At 50.3% G+C, this 12301-nt stretch overlaps 4 protein-coding genes across 4 annotated transcripts; 2 read left to right on the top strand and 2 right to left on the bottom strand.

Annotated features, from left to right (window-relative positions):
• Window positions 1-22: 22 nt before the first annotated feature.
• On the top strand, window positions 23-6371 carry BO94DRAFT_481073 (C50 family peptidase). The gene has a single exon (XM_025608845.1). The coding sequence runs from the start codon at window positions 28-30 to the stop codon at window positions 6265-6267; it is 6240 nt and encodes a 2079-aa protein (XP_025473102.1). The 5' UTR covers window positions 23-27; the 3' UTR covers window positions 6268-6371.
• A 107-nt stretch (window positions 6372-6478) lies between these two features.
• Window positions 6479-7969, top strand: BO94DRAFT_481078 (S-formylglutathione hydrolase). The gene is made up of 4 exons (XM_025608846.1): window positions 6479-6860; window positions 7002-7222; window positions 7306-7497; window positions 7575-7969. The coding sequence occupies exons 1-4, from the start codon at window positions 6596-6598 to the stop codon at window positions 7758-7760; spliced, it is 864 nt and encodes a 287-aa protein (XP_025473103.1). The 5' UTR covers window positions 6479-6595; the 3' UTR covers window positions 7761-7969.
• A 49-nt stretch (window positions 7970-8018) lies between these two features.
• On the bottom strand, window positions 8019-9488 carry BO94DRAFT_580200 (CCCH zinc finger DNA binding protein; the record flags this gene model as incomplete). The annotated part of the gene is made up of 4 exons (XM_025615309.1): window positions 8019-8836; window positions 8898-9195; window positions 9242-9289; window positions 9345-9488. 4 exons carry the CDS (start codon window positions 9486-9488, stop codon window positions 8019-8021), a joined length of 1308 nt encoding a protein of 435 aa, XP_025473104.1.
• Window positions 9489-10281: 793 nt separating this feature from the next.
• BO94DRAFT_570673 (uncharacterized protein) lies at window positions 10282-11506 on the bottom strand. Its single transcript, XM_025614835.1, has 3 exons — window positions 11319-11506; window positions 10796-11266; window positions 10282-10734 (listed from the first exon to the last, which is right to left on the bottom strand). The coding sequence occupies exons 1-3, from the start codon at window positions 11452-11454 to the stop codon at window positions 10373-10375; spliced, it is 969 nt and encodes a 322-aa protein (XP_025473105.1). The 5' UTR covers window positions 11455-11506; the 3' UTR covers window positions 10282-10372.
• Window positions 11507-12301: the final 795 nt, after the last annotated feature.

The following is a 12301-nucleotide window of genomic DNA, read 5'->3' on the forward strand; positions in this document are numbered from 1 at the left end:
ATTGTCTTCACACCTCCTCCGCCAACCATGACGGTCTCGACGCTACTCCCCGGTTCCCCTGTGGAATCGGTGAAGCAGGCCGTCCGCTCAACCTCAACATGTTCTCACGGCACCGTGTTGTCCCTCCAAACACTCTTCCGCGGTTCATCGAAATCGCCTCTGGACGGTGAAAGTGCAACAGTGAAACGGGTAGGCAGGACGGCAAAAGCTTCCTCGACTGCGGCGAGTCGAACAAGGGCAACAAGAGGAACAAGAACGACAGTATCTGCGGCAGAGGCAACTTTAAACACAGTGATCGAACAGGATGCTGCGCGTCTATCGAATCAAGAAAAGCTCGTCCTCGCCACGGAGGTCTTCAACTCGACTCTGAAAACTCTCTCGGAAGCAATGAAGTTACATTCGGCCAAACGTGGTGACATTCGCACCTCCTCGGCTAGTACCCCTCGGGAATCGCCTTCGCCCACCCGTGTCGCGAAATCACCCAGAAAGTCGAAGATGTCCCTACAGAATACTACAACAACAGACAATGGAATATTAGCGGTGGCAGAGTGTGCAGCAATGTCTCTGTCATGCTTGAGGACATTGAAAGGGGACCAGGAGAAAGGAGTACCTAACATGCAACTTGAACAGGGCGCATGTATACTAGCAGGAAGATATCTCTCGTTAGGCCTTGGTGATATGGCTTACAAGGAACTCAGGGCGTTGAAAAAAAGGATTCAACAATATCTCGACAGCCAAGCTACAGGTGGGAAGAAAGTCGCAAGTCGGAAAGGGAGCCCAGTTGAACAAGATGGGGAATCGACAAAGGAAAGGATTTCTGACCTCCTCACTTTCTCTCACATTAGCCTAGCAACGCCTCTGCATGGGCTTCTTGTTTCTTACCAGTCAAATGCTCTTCGTCTCATATCCTCGGAAAAGAAGCCTGCGACTGTGCACAATGTGGCATCTTCATTACAATTGTCGGACCCTAGTAGCCCGGCGAATGTGACCCTGGCTGCACTCGAATCAGGAGCCCTCACCAAGGACAAGGCCGCAATTCAACTTCAACTTCTGTCGAACACAGTGCTTTCCTTATCCTCTAATTCTCAACAAACTGCAACGAACAAAATCAAGCCAACTACGTCACTCTCCCTTCAACTACTTTCGCTGGAAATTCGTTGCATGTCCTGGAAAATCTCCGGACATATCTGTGATGATGCTAAAGAGATGTGGGATCCTTTGGCGCGTTACGTCGCCAGCTATGCTCACCAGAGCAAAGGTATCACAAGATCCGAGTTCGCCTCCATCTACAAAACCATTGTTCGATTGCAATCAGTTTTCACCGGCGTACAAAAACGCTCCTCGACTACGATGAACGATAATATCTCTGTTGCAAGGATTGCAACCATATTGGGACAGCTTGCTCAGGAGGCAGGATGCTTTGATGAAGCTTTGCAATTATTCACGGAATCTCTAGGCCCGCTTTCTAACGGACAGTGCCTTGCCCTGGCCACCGTCCGCTGCAAAATCGCTTCCCTTCATCTACTGGCCTTGAAGCAGGCTACAAAATATTCTTCCGGGCTCGCCAACGCGATGAAGGAAGCCACCAATGTGCTATGTATGCCACTCAAGGGTAGCGCAAATGACCTCGACGAATTATTGGTTGAAGCAGCAAAATTGAAGAAACTCGCGATGGGCTTGTTCGGGGATATTGTTTCCAAGGAGAAAAGCCTGAAGGAGGAGGATGTCCCTTATCGAATCTATGGATATTTGAATGGTTTTGTGCGGTTTTTAAGACGATACCTTGGACGCAAACCTGTTGAGGATGAAGGGAAAGAATCAGAGTCTTTTCAAAAGCGTGTTACTGCGACCCGGAATATTGCGCTTGCAGCCATTGATTCTGTTAATGCTATTGGAAGACTATCCATCTTATCGCAGAGACCCCCATGGGAGGAAATGCAGTCAACATTGATTGACAGCCAACGCCTTCTCATGACGATGGAATCAGCCGAAGAACCCTCCGACCCTTCGAATTCTGAGAGCATTGGCCTTGGCTTCGTCAAATTGTCCAATCTATTTTGGTCTCGGTATATTAAAGAGAGGGAGTGTGGTAAAGGCTATCGTGAGCTTGTGCCTTTGCTGAAGCAGGCCGCCGTTCTTCTGTCGAATTGCTCGCCCTCCCAGAAAATCGCGGGATTCACGCCTCTCAAATATGAGAAGCTTGCGCACCTTTACTTAGAGGCCAATCTGGCCCGCGAGGCTGAACAGGCTTTCCAGCAATCGATTCAAGAGCATTTACTGACAGGTACTCTCGACCAAGTCCTGTCTTCTACAGACGGCTGCTTCCCTCATCGAATGTCTCAGGATCCGAAGAGCAGTGGCTTCATGCTTGGCCGTGTTCTCTACGCTTTCCTCAAGATGAATCTGAGAATCAAGTCGATCAAGACTGGTGTCTATGACGACGACAACCTTTCTGTTCTACAGCGTGGCCACCTCCTCGAATGGCAGCTTGGAATTATGACGGAGCTGGCATCCCAGGCCTCTATTGATAACTCGTTTCGGTGTACTTTTGGTCTGCTTCTGACGAAGCTTCTCGATCTGTACTCCCCACAAGCCTTCCCGATCCGACGCTTGCGGGCAGTGCTCACGATATTGCGCTTTTCGCTCGAATATCCGAACTCTTTAGATTCGTCCTTGCTTCAAGATGTCATTCAGGCAGGCTTGAGCAATGTTGATGTCGAAGAGCTTGGGTATGATTCCGAGCTTTCTCCCCTTGTCGGTCATTTGCAGAACTCGGTCAGACTTACACTGGGACTTCACGAAGGCAGTCTCCAGCCAAAGGACTTGGAGCATGTTCTAACCTGGTGGAGTCTGATGATGCGAGAGTGTCATGACTGGGAAACGATTATTGCAAACGTTGGAGATGTGGACCACTTTCTACTTCAGATGAAAGCAGTTGTCGATTATACGGAGATCCATGGACTATGGAAACTCCAGCTTTCCACCCTCGAATTGGTCTTGCGGGCCACGGAGCTTCGAGGATCGAGCGACTTTTCTGAAACAATAATTGTTCTCTCACGACTGGCAGTTCAATATAGTCGCCTTGGATATTGTGCGAAGGCGGGCGATCTTTTGAGCAGAGCGGACCAGTACATCAACCATGCTGAAATCTCCTGCTTGGCAATGCTGTCCCATAAACTAGCGCGCGTGGGATATCTTCTGGAGACTGGGGATGTTCAGAAAGCAGCAAGCACTCTCTCAACAGCACGATCTTTGTATGAGAAGAACCAGAAGAAGGAGGATTTGAATGCTTGCTCTGTTTTGTCGAAGCTTATGTGGGAAAGGTTGGTGGCTGATGCGGCATTCATGAACTCTCGGCTCTCTTTCGCGCAGGGCTCAATCAAGGACGCTTTGTTCTTTGGTAAACTGTCTGTCAGACTGAATTGCAGGATTTGGGCAAAGATCGAAAAGCTCGCCCAGAGAAAGCAAGACAAGATCTCTCAATCCGGCGAGAATTCCGAACTTGAAACCGTCGTGGAAGGAATGGCGAAACTCGAGGTTTCGCAAGCAAATGCAACCATTTCCGTGTATTCTCAAGGAGCTCCCTTTTGGCCTCATATTGGTTCACATCACATGGCTTTGCTGAACCTTGCTAGCCTTTCTGCACACCACGGTCTATTCCAGGATGCCATTTACTATGGAGAACAGGCACTGAAGATCAACAAGACATTGAATGCGAATGTACGTTTGATCGCGTCACAAGCACAGCTTGGCTCGCACTGGATATTTGGTGGGCATATCACGGAAGGCCAGGAGCTCCTTACAGCAGCAGAGTCATTGTCAAAGCAACTCGACAACAGCATTGAGCTTGTTTCGCTCCAGATTGGCCTTGCTTCTCTACATCGAGCGCAAGGCCATTACCACGACGAGCAGCAGGCTCTCCTCGAAGCCGACAGGATAATGATTGAGTGTGCCGCTTCTGAAACATCGGATATCCTCTCGGGGGTTGCGGACCTTAATGATAAGTTGAAGAAGCTGCAAGTCCAGGGTACTGCTAGGAAAACGAGGCAGCGGGCGCCCACGACGACCCGCAGAACTCGCGCCGCAACCACCTCAAGCGCACCAAAAGTGTCGGGCGAGAGCTCCGAATCGACAGAAACTGGCTCGATGTCAATACTTCATCTGAGGAGTGACATCCTCCGACAGCAAGCAGCCTGCCTGCGCTCACTGCGAGACTTTGAACAGGCATCGTGCTTGTTAAGTGACGCACGCAAGTTCGCGACTTCTAGGGACAGTCAGATTTCCTTGCATATCGGAGAGAGTGAGCATCTGCTCGCCGATGCCATTCGGAATTTTGCCAGCCACGCAGTTTACTGTGTCCTTCCTGAATCAACTATCTCGCTTCCCTCGTTGCAGTCACCGAGTAAGACGGCGACCCAAGTGAGCTCCAGTAAAACAGCTTCGACGCGAAGAACACGAGCCCCGACAAAAACCCCCACCAGAAGCACGCGCTCGAAAACACCAAAGCCCACTGAGGACTTTTCCGTGATGTTATCAAGAGCGAGCGAAAGCTTGAAGACCGTCTTCCCGCTTGCTACCACCCTCGGGTCTACCCTTGACAGCCATGCTGCCTCTCGCCTAATGAGTCGAATTTCCATGCTGACTCATGTTACGGCGCTCGAGTGCCCTGGCTCCCTCTCTCAATCCCCAGCAAACGTGAACGAGATTGGCCGTATTGGTGCTTTCACACGGGAGCATGCTGCCATCGCTCTTGATAAGCAACTAGCGGATTACTGCGACCCTCTACTTTGGCCAAGTGCTGAGACCGCGGTGGTTCCCGAAGACGATCTCTGTTCGCGCTTTACCGAAGAATACGTGGAGATTCTGCCGGAGAACTGGAACGTTCTCTCTCTTTCCTTGAGCGCTGACCGCACCGAGTTCGTGGTCTCGCGTTTGCAAAAGGGCCGTTCACCATTTCTTTTGCGCCTTCCTCTTAAACGGGGAAATTCGGAAGATGAAGACGAGCAATACACATTTGAGGATGGCAGGGATGACATACAAGAGCTCATCCGGCTGGCCAACGAAAGTGCGCATGCAGCAAAACACCAAACCGATCGACAGATGAAGAAGGATTGGTGGAAAAATCGGGAAGCCCTGGACCATCGGATGGAGGCCCTGCTGCAACATATCGAAAATGTCTGGTTCGGTGGATTCCGCGGGATCTTCTCTCCGGTGCCTCATGAGACCCGCTCTCTTGCGCGGTTTGCCGACTCGTTCCATAACATTCTCGACAAGCATCTTCCCTCACGTCGCAAGGGCAGCCGGGCAGGAAGCCCGCGATTGACCCTTCATCCGAACGTGCTGGAGCTGTTCATCGGTGTCAAAGACTTGGATGCTCAAGACGATCCCGAGGAGACATTAGTTGACCTTCTTTACTTCGTGGTAGATATTTTGCAGTTCCAAGGGGAGCGTAACGCGTACGACGAGATCGATTTCGACATGATGGTCGTGGAAACCCTTGACGCTCTGAGAGGTCATCACGATCGAGTCCGAAAAGAGCAGGGTAACCCATCGCCGAACCACACTGTCCTGGTCCTGGACAAGTCATTGCATATGTTCCCGTGGGAGTCTCTGCCGTGTCTCCAGGGATTCCCCGTTTGCCGTGTGCCCTCCTTGGAATGTCTTCGGGACCGAATCCAGCGGTTCCGCGACGAAGGGGCGGATAACGGGGTCGGCTTCCGTGTTGACCGCAAGAACGGCACCTATATTCTCAACCCCACGGGTGACCTGCAAACCACTCAGGGCACGTTCGAAAAGGACCTTGTGAAGTTGAAGTGGAGTGGAGTGGTGAACCGGGAACCGACGGAAGAGGAATTCAAGAACGGGTTAGAGTCGAAGGACCTGTTTCTTTACTTCGGGCATGGCAGTGGCGCGCAGTACTGCCGGGCCCGGACGATCAAACGTCTGGACCGGTGCGCGATCACTTTCCTGATGGGTTGCAGCAGTGGTGCCTTGACGGAAGCCGGCGAGTACGAGCCGTACGGGACCCCGTTGAACTACCTGCATGCTGGGAGCCCCGCGTTGGTGGCGACGCTGTGGGACGTGACGGACAAGGACATTGACCGGTTTGCCAAGAGCACGCTTGAGAAATGGGGCCTTGTTGGGAGCTTGGAGGGAGCCGTGGCCTTGGATGATGCGGTTTGCCAGTCGCGGCAAGCCTGTGTGTTGAAGTACTTGAATGGAGCCGCGCCGGTGATCTACGGAATTCCCGCGGTGTTTTTGGCGTAATATCCTGGGATGGCTGGGTAATAGCATTGGCGTTTTGGATTCAAGAGTTACCTGTGGCATAGCATCGCGAGCTAGTTAGTTTGCATCTTTTAATAATCCATGCGATAAGCACATACTAAACTCTAAGCTCTGGTGTGTCGCGATAACCACAAACGGCAAAATTTCCCGGCGCAGGCCCACCGCCCCTCATTTCCCCTCATCCAAGCATTCCCCTCATCGCTAATCCATGTTTATATGCCCCTCTCACTCACTCTATCTCTCTCTCTCTCTCTCTCTCTCTTTCTCTTCCATCTAACCTCGCTTCCACCCTACCCATCCCCCATCCACCATGTCTGTCACCACCAAGGCCACCATCGCCTCATTCGGCGGCAAGCTTCTCAAGCTTAGCCATGCCGCGACCACCACCAAATGCGAAATGTCCTTCAACCTCTACCTGCCCCCACAGGCCTTCCAGACCCCGTCCCAGAAGATCCCCGTCCTGGTCTATCTGTCCGGGTTGACCTGCACGGCCGACAACTGTTCCGAGAAGGGCTTTTTCCAACACGGCGCGAGCAAGAAGGGCATTGCTGTGCTGTATCCGGATACCAGTCCGCGTATGTCCGTCCCTACACTTCCCAGAGAAAGAGATATACCCCAATACCAGAACGAGAAAAACGAACTATTAAAAAAAGAAATGGCATTTGATAATAAAAACAAAAATTGAACCCAATTACTGACAACCCACCGATATCCAGGCGGTCTCAACATTCCCGGAGAAGCCGACGCCTGGGACTTCGGCACAGGAGCAGGCTTCTACGTCGACGCCACCAACGCCCCCTACGACAACGGCTATAACATGTACTCTTATGTTATGGAGGAACTCCCACAAACGGTGTTTGCCGCTTTCCCTCAGCTGGATTCCTCCCGTGTTAGTATCACGGGCCATAGTATGGGTGGACATGGAGCTTTGACTTTGGTATGTCACTTACTCACTCTATCTTTCCTTTATTGGCTGTTTTGGAGGTGTTAGTAATTTACTAACGGGGATAATGGTGATAGTTCCTCCGCAACCCCGGCAAATACAAATCCGTGTCTGCGTTCGCGCCCATCTCGAACCCGATTAACTGTCCGTGGGGCCAGAAGGCATTTACGGGGTACTTTGGGGCGGAGCAGACGGAGAAGTGGAAGGAGCATGATGCGACGGAGTTGGTGAAGAAGTGGAAGGGGAGGTTGGATGTGTTGATTGATGTGGTATGTTCTCTTGGTCACCTTCCCCCTCCTGTTCTCTTTGTTTTCGATATGGTTTTCTGATATTTGATATTTTATAGGGCACTGGCGACAACTTCTACAAGCAAGGCCAACTTCTTCCCGAGAACTTCGAGAAAGCTGCCAAGGAGGCGGGCGTAGAGGGCGTGACGGTTCGGTATCAGCCCGATTATGATCACAGTTATTTTACGATGGCTACGTTCTCGGATGACCATGTTGAACATGCGGCCAAGTTTTTGTTTGCTTAGTGGGTTTTTCTTCTCCTAATTTTTATCTTTCTGATGTGACTTGATGGTCTATGTCTTGTATGAAAAGAAACTTGAGGGTTCGTGGGATGGTTCTGATTGTGTGAAGCGATCGGCAGGTGAGAGCCTTGATATAGGTTTCTTGATCTATAAGGGGAAGATGATGCATATATGATATGAAATAAAATAAGATGAATGAGATTGACATAACTATTTACATCCTGTTGACGCATGTAGAAATTCCAATTCAAGCCAAGATACTCATAGAACGATTGCCACCGTTCTATCAACCTCATGCATTTCTCGCGGGAACTTGCAGTCCTCAATGCTATGTCCATTCCGGTATTCCCAAGGACACTGATGTCCACTGATGCACTTCTCATCCGTACAGTAGGCATCGTTTGGACAGACGTTCGTCCGAGAAATACATCGAAGGTCGAGAGCATCATGATCACTGAGCTTGCATCCATGCTGATGACTGCACTCGTTGTCAGGAACGCATTCCCCCAAGATATGGTACCGGTTGCAGTATTTCCCGTTTCGCAGTTTGATCATATTCTTGTAGCTGCTGGGCCGGAGAGGCGGGTCGATGCGTTGGCTTTGGCTGTTGAGCTGGACACTGTTGAAGTGGGAGTGGGTGTCGTACGATGAGGAGATGTCAAATGTGATGACGGATATTTTGGACTTTTTGGAGCGCTTGGAAGATGAGGCCTTGAGATTTGACTTGGCCATGGTCGCATAGTCACCTGTTGATGTGGTCGGGGGCGTGACGAGGCTAGAATTGTTTTTGGCTTTCGTGGGCGAGCTGCAAGGGGAGCTGTTGGCTGATGCCGTGCTGCGCGCGCTGAAAGATGATGCTCGTGAAGGGAGTCTTGTGGACCGGAAGACCTCGGGGAAGGAGGTGCTTTGGAATTCGCTTGCCAGTTGCTCCATTTCCCATGCAAAGGGTGCCCCCTGGACTAGGGAGATGCGGTTGGACCCTTGGTGGGGGCTGAGGATACGCGCGTAGCCATTGTCGGTCGAGCCACAGAAGATGATGTGACGGCAGTGGACGTCTAGGATATCTTGCTCGAATGTTGCTGCGGCGGTTGTTAGGCTCACGGCCCTATCTGCTTTATTAGGGATGAGGAATATACGTACCCCGTATCTTGACATCTGAGCACTCTTTGCCATTGCCTGCGTCGATAAAGTCGCACAGAGGATTCTCCATGTTGAACCCCCGAATGAACGGGTCCAACGCTTCGTTCGAACGCAGGATGTTCGCTTCCCGACAAGCTTTCATCAGACCCGGAACGTTGGCGTATACGCGAATTCGGTACTGGATGTTCGGGCTGGCTTGGGGATCGATGTCGCGGACATGGCGATCGACGGACTTTCGAAGAAGGCGGGCAGCTTTACGCCCGCCGTTGTAGCCATCTCGGATGAGAGCATTGTTGAACTAAGTTGTCAGTAGGCGGATGGAAAAAAAACGGTGTCTGACTTACATTCATGCAGTCGCCATCGACTAGCACGGAGACATAACTTAGCTTTGCCTGTGAATAAAATGATTAGCTTGGGGAAGAAAAAGATGGCGGAAAGAAGTAGTACCTGGTCATGCCGCAGGTCATCATACTCTGTCTTGTATCTCTTCAGGTCCTGGAATTCGGTATCCCCCAATTTGTGTCGAAGAGCCTTTTGTAGGCTTTCCACTTGAGCGAACAGGTTCTGTTCGTGGACATCAACAAGGGTCATGCTTCTCGTGCATAAGAGAGGCTGACCTGAAGGATTCTATCCCTACTATCTTCGACTGCCACCACAGCTTCGTATCGTCTTTTGACTTCCAGAAGATCAATCATCGCGACGACTTGATAGAAGACACGAGAAAAACAAACGTATGGTAGAGAGATGGTATAAGTTATGTTAAGAAGGAAAGATTTGATGGAGAAGTAGAGAGAAAAAGTTGGCCCCGAAGGTTGTCCACAGCAGCATATTTATATCCATGTCGGAGAACAATAATCGTCCAAAGGAAATACTAGTTCCAACACCATGATTTTTGGGACAGACCATGAAAATGGGTGCATCTGTCTGACCAACTAGTCCCGAGTGGCTTCATTGTTTTCAACTGATGAACCGTGCTGAATGTCGAGCGTGTCGAGCTGGAAATGTTCAGCGGTTAGTATACGGCATGGGTTGGTCTCGCACGGGCCGGTAGACGCTCAGCGTGAAAAGGGTGCATTAGGCGTGATCTGCGGGCAGACTGTGCCGCAAAAGTAAAAGTGACAGGAGGTGTAATCAAGATGATTACCGCCGTGCTGGGTGTGCCGGGGACATTGACCAGGCTGATTGGAGTGAGGAAGGGACGGAGGGGGGGAAAGATGGAAGAGGGAAGATGCACGAGACAGAAAGACACGCACGGCCGGCGCTACAAAGGGGGGTCGCCATTGGCCGATCTTCCACCCCGCCTCTCGGGCCCGCGTCTTTTCACGCTGTTGGAAAATTGGCTGGCTATCACTGGGGAATCAATTCTGGACGGGAAAAAACCAATGCTACCATCACTTGATGACCTTCCTTGGATAAGAGGGGTAAATCAACTCGACATTTGAAGGAAAGACGGTGAAGCGCAGGCCTCAAGGTCTTCAACAGGTAACATACATATCAACGCTCTTGCTCGCACTCTGCATTACCTCAGTAATCCAGCTCCCGGGCTGACACAGGCTGTGTACGTCGTAGTAGTTTCTTTGACAGCGGCACGTATCTAGTAAACCTTTGCTGAAGGTGGCCACTATATTTATTAACTCAACAAAGCTCCATTTGGCAGCAGCTGCCGTGGGCTCTATCAAAAGGCCCTTCTCATGCATCAACTTGGTAAGGACGCCGTTTGCTACAGCCCTGCATTGAAAGGAGCACCCCTTAGTGTCGCAAAGCAAATCATCCCTGAGCTTGTTAAGTGTCGTAAACAGTATACAAATAGCCGTGTTCCTTTGCGTGTTGATGCGATCTAGGAGAACAATTAGCCGTGTTCAAAGATAGTTGATTTAATCACTCAATGCAATCAATACCCATGACTAGAGATGGAAATGGTAATCCAAGGCTCCGAACTGGACTTTTGCTCTCTTTCACTGCAATCATCCATGCCTCAGATCGGTCGGGTGAGCCAAATGCCCAAGTGATCCATAACCATAACATCAGGTCCCGAGAATATTGCTTGGGACGGTTCGGCTTCAACAACTCCATCCACCTGTCAGAAAAGAATTTGATAGCTTCGATACAATTATAGTAGTTTGCTATCTCGGCAAGTTTTGCTAGTTGCTCTAGGCTCAGCCCCTGGGGTACCGTGCGGTGTCGACAGTGGAGAAGATTTAGCAGTAGCAGAAATGCACCTGCATCCCAACTCTCTGTCCGGATCTCCTTCATCTTTTCATCCCCCGCAGTCCTGCTCTCTTTCCAGACACCTATAAGCATTGTCTTGAACACAGGCGAAGCTAAGGTGAGGTGCTTTTCTGAGACTCGCACACGAATAACCTTCGACGCTGGATATACTAGTTAGATTTTCGCTCTGGGGTCGACGACTGGCAGCCAAACCTGATTGTTCGTCGTTTCTCCCCGTACCCTTCTCCCCATTGTTGGTATCGTTCCAAACAGCAAAGGGTGCATTGGGGTTTTCCAGTATGAAGATCACTTCACCCTCGGGATCAATGACTGTGATATCATCGGCCATGGTCGCAAGTCTCTATAATGTTGAGGATGGAGATGTTTTGGCCACAGATGTCAGTTAAAAGAGGCGGCAACAAAGGAACAAGGAGCAGGCTTTTCCCTTTCCGGCAACATTTGACTTTCGGAACTTAGCGCCGGTTATCCTGGTACCGGTTCTAAAATCTATCTAGTAACTGTCACGATCCTTATGAAGTGCACACTTTATATAAATTTAGTATGGAATGAAACGACTCGGATACTGACTTTTCAGCATTAGATAATTTATTCAAGCACGGCAATTCACTTATTGATTCACGACTTTCAACTGTACCTACCTATCACTCAGGACTTTCCGATGTGAGTGACCCATATCGCGCCTTCAAAGATGTATGCGGATAGGGAAGGATCCGCGGCAGATGCCTACAGCCAGTATGAAGATGACGGTGAATACCTAGGTAGCAGATCCCGCCTAATTGGAAACAGGTGAAGCCAACTGCCGGGTGATGGTTGCGACAGCCGCTAGGTCCATTGGCCCTTTGGACCCCGAGATCTTGTTCTCTAGAGGGGGAGATTCTCTTTTCTGATACTTACACCGACCCGGACTTGGGCTTCATGCATAATGATTTTACTCAGTCAAACCGTATTGTTGATAACGACGGGATTGTGGGCCTCATTGATTGGGAAATGGCTGGGTTTTCTGGTTGGAAGACGGCAGCAGAGGTTCATCGACGAATTCGAACACCCCAGAGGGAGCATTTTGTGAATGCTGATTTGAGTGAAGAAACGCTTCAGGATATGATGTTTGGGAATGATCTTCACGATGGGAATTAGATATGTTTGGAACACCTTGTTCGCCAGTGTATTTACTACAC

This window comes from Aspergillus sclerotioniger, assembly GCF_003184525.1.
Source record: "Aspergillus sclerotioniger CBS 115572 chromosome Unknown BO94scaffold_1, whole genome shotgun sequence".
NCBI lineage: Eukaryota > Fungi > Ascomycota > Eurotiomycetes > Eurotiales > Aspergillaceae > Aspergillus > Aspergillus sclerotioniger.

Coding starts and splice junctions, on each gene's coding strand:
- BO94DRAFT_481073 (XM_025608845.1), top strand. CDS start 28: ATGACGGTCTCGACGCTACTCCCCGGTTCCCCTGTGGAATCGGTGAAG.
- BO94DRAFT_570673 (XM_025614835.1), bottom strand. CDS start 11,454: ATGGCCGATGATATCACAGTCATTGATCCCGAGGGTGAAGTGATCTTC. Junction 11,267..11,318: donor GAGAAACGACGAACAATCAG/GTTTGGCTGCCA, acceptor TAGTATATCCAG/CGTCGAAGGTTATTCGTGTG. Junction 10,735..10,795: donor ATTTCCATCTCTAGTCATGG/GTATTGATTGCA, acceptor TTGTTCTCCTAG/ATCGCATCAACACGCAAAGG.
- BO94DRAFT_481078 (XM_025608846.1), top strand. CDS start 6,596: ATGTCTGTCACCACCAAGGCCACCATCGCCTCATTCGGCGGCAAGCTT. Junction 6,861..7,001: donor GTATCCGGATACCAGTCCGC/GTATGTCCGTCC, acceptor ACCGATATCCAG/GCGGTCTCAACATTCCCGGA. Junction 7,223..7,305: donor GACATGGAGCTTTGACTTTG/GTATGTCACTTA, acceptor TAATGGTGATAG/TTCCTCCGCAACCCCGGCAA.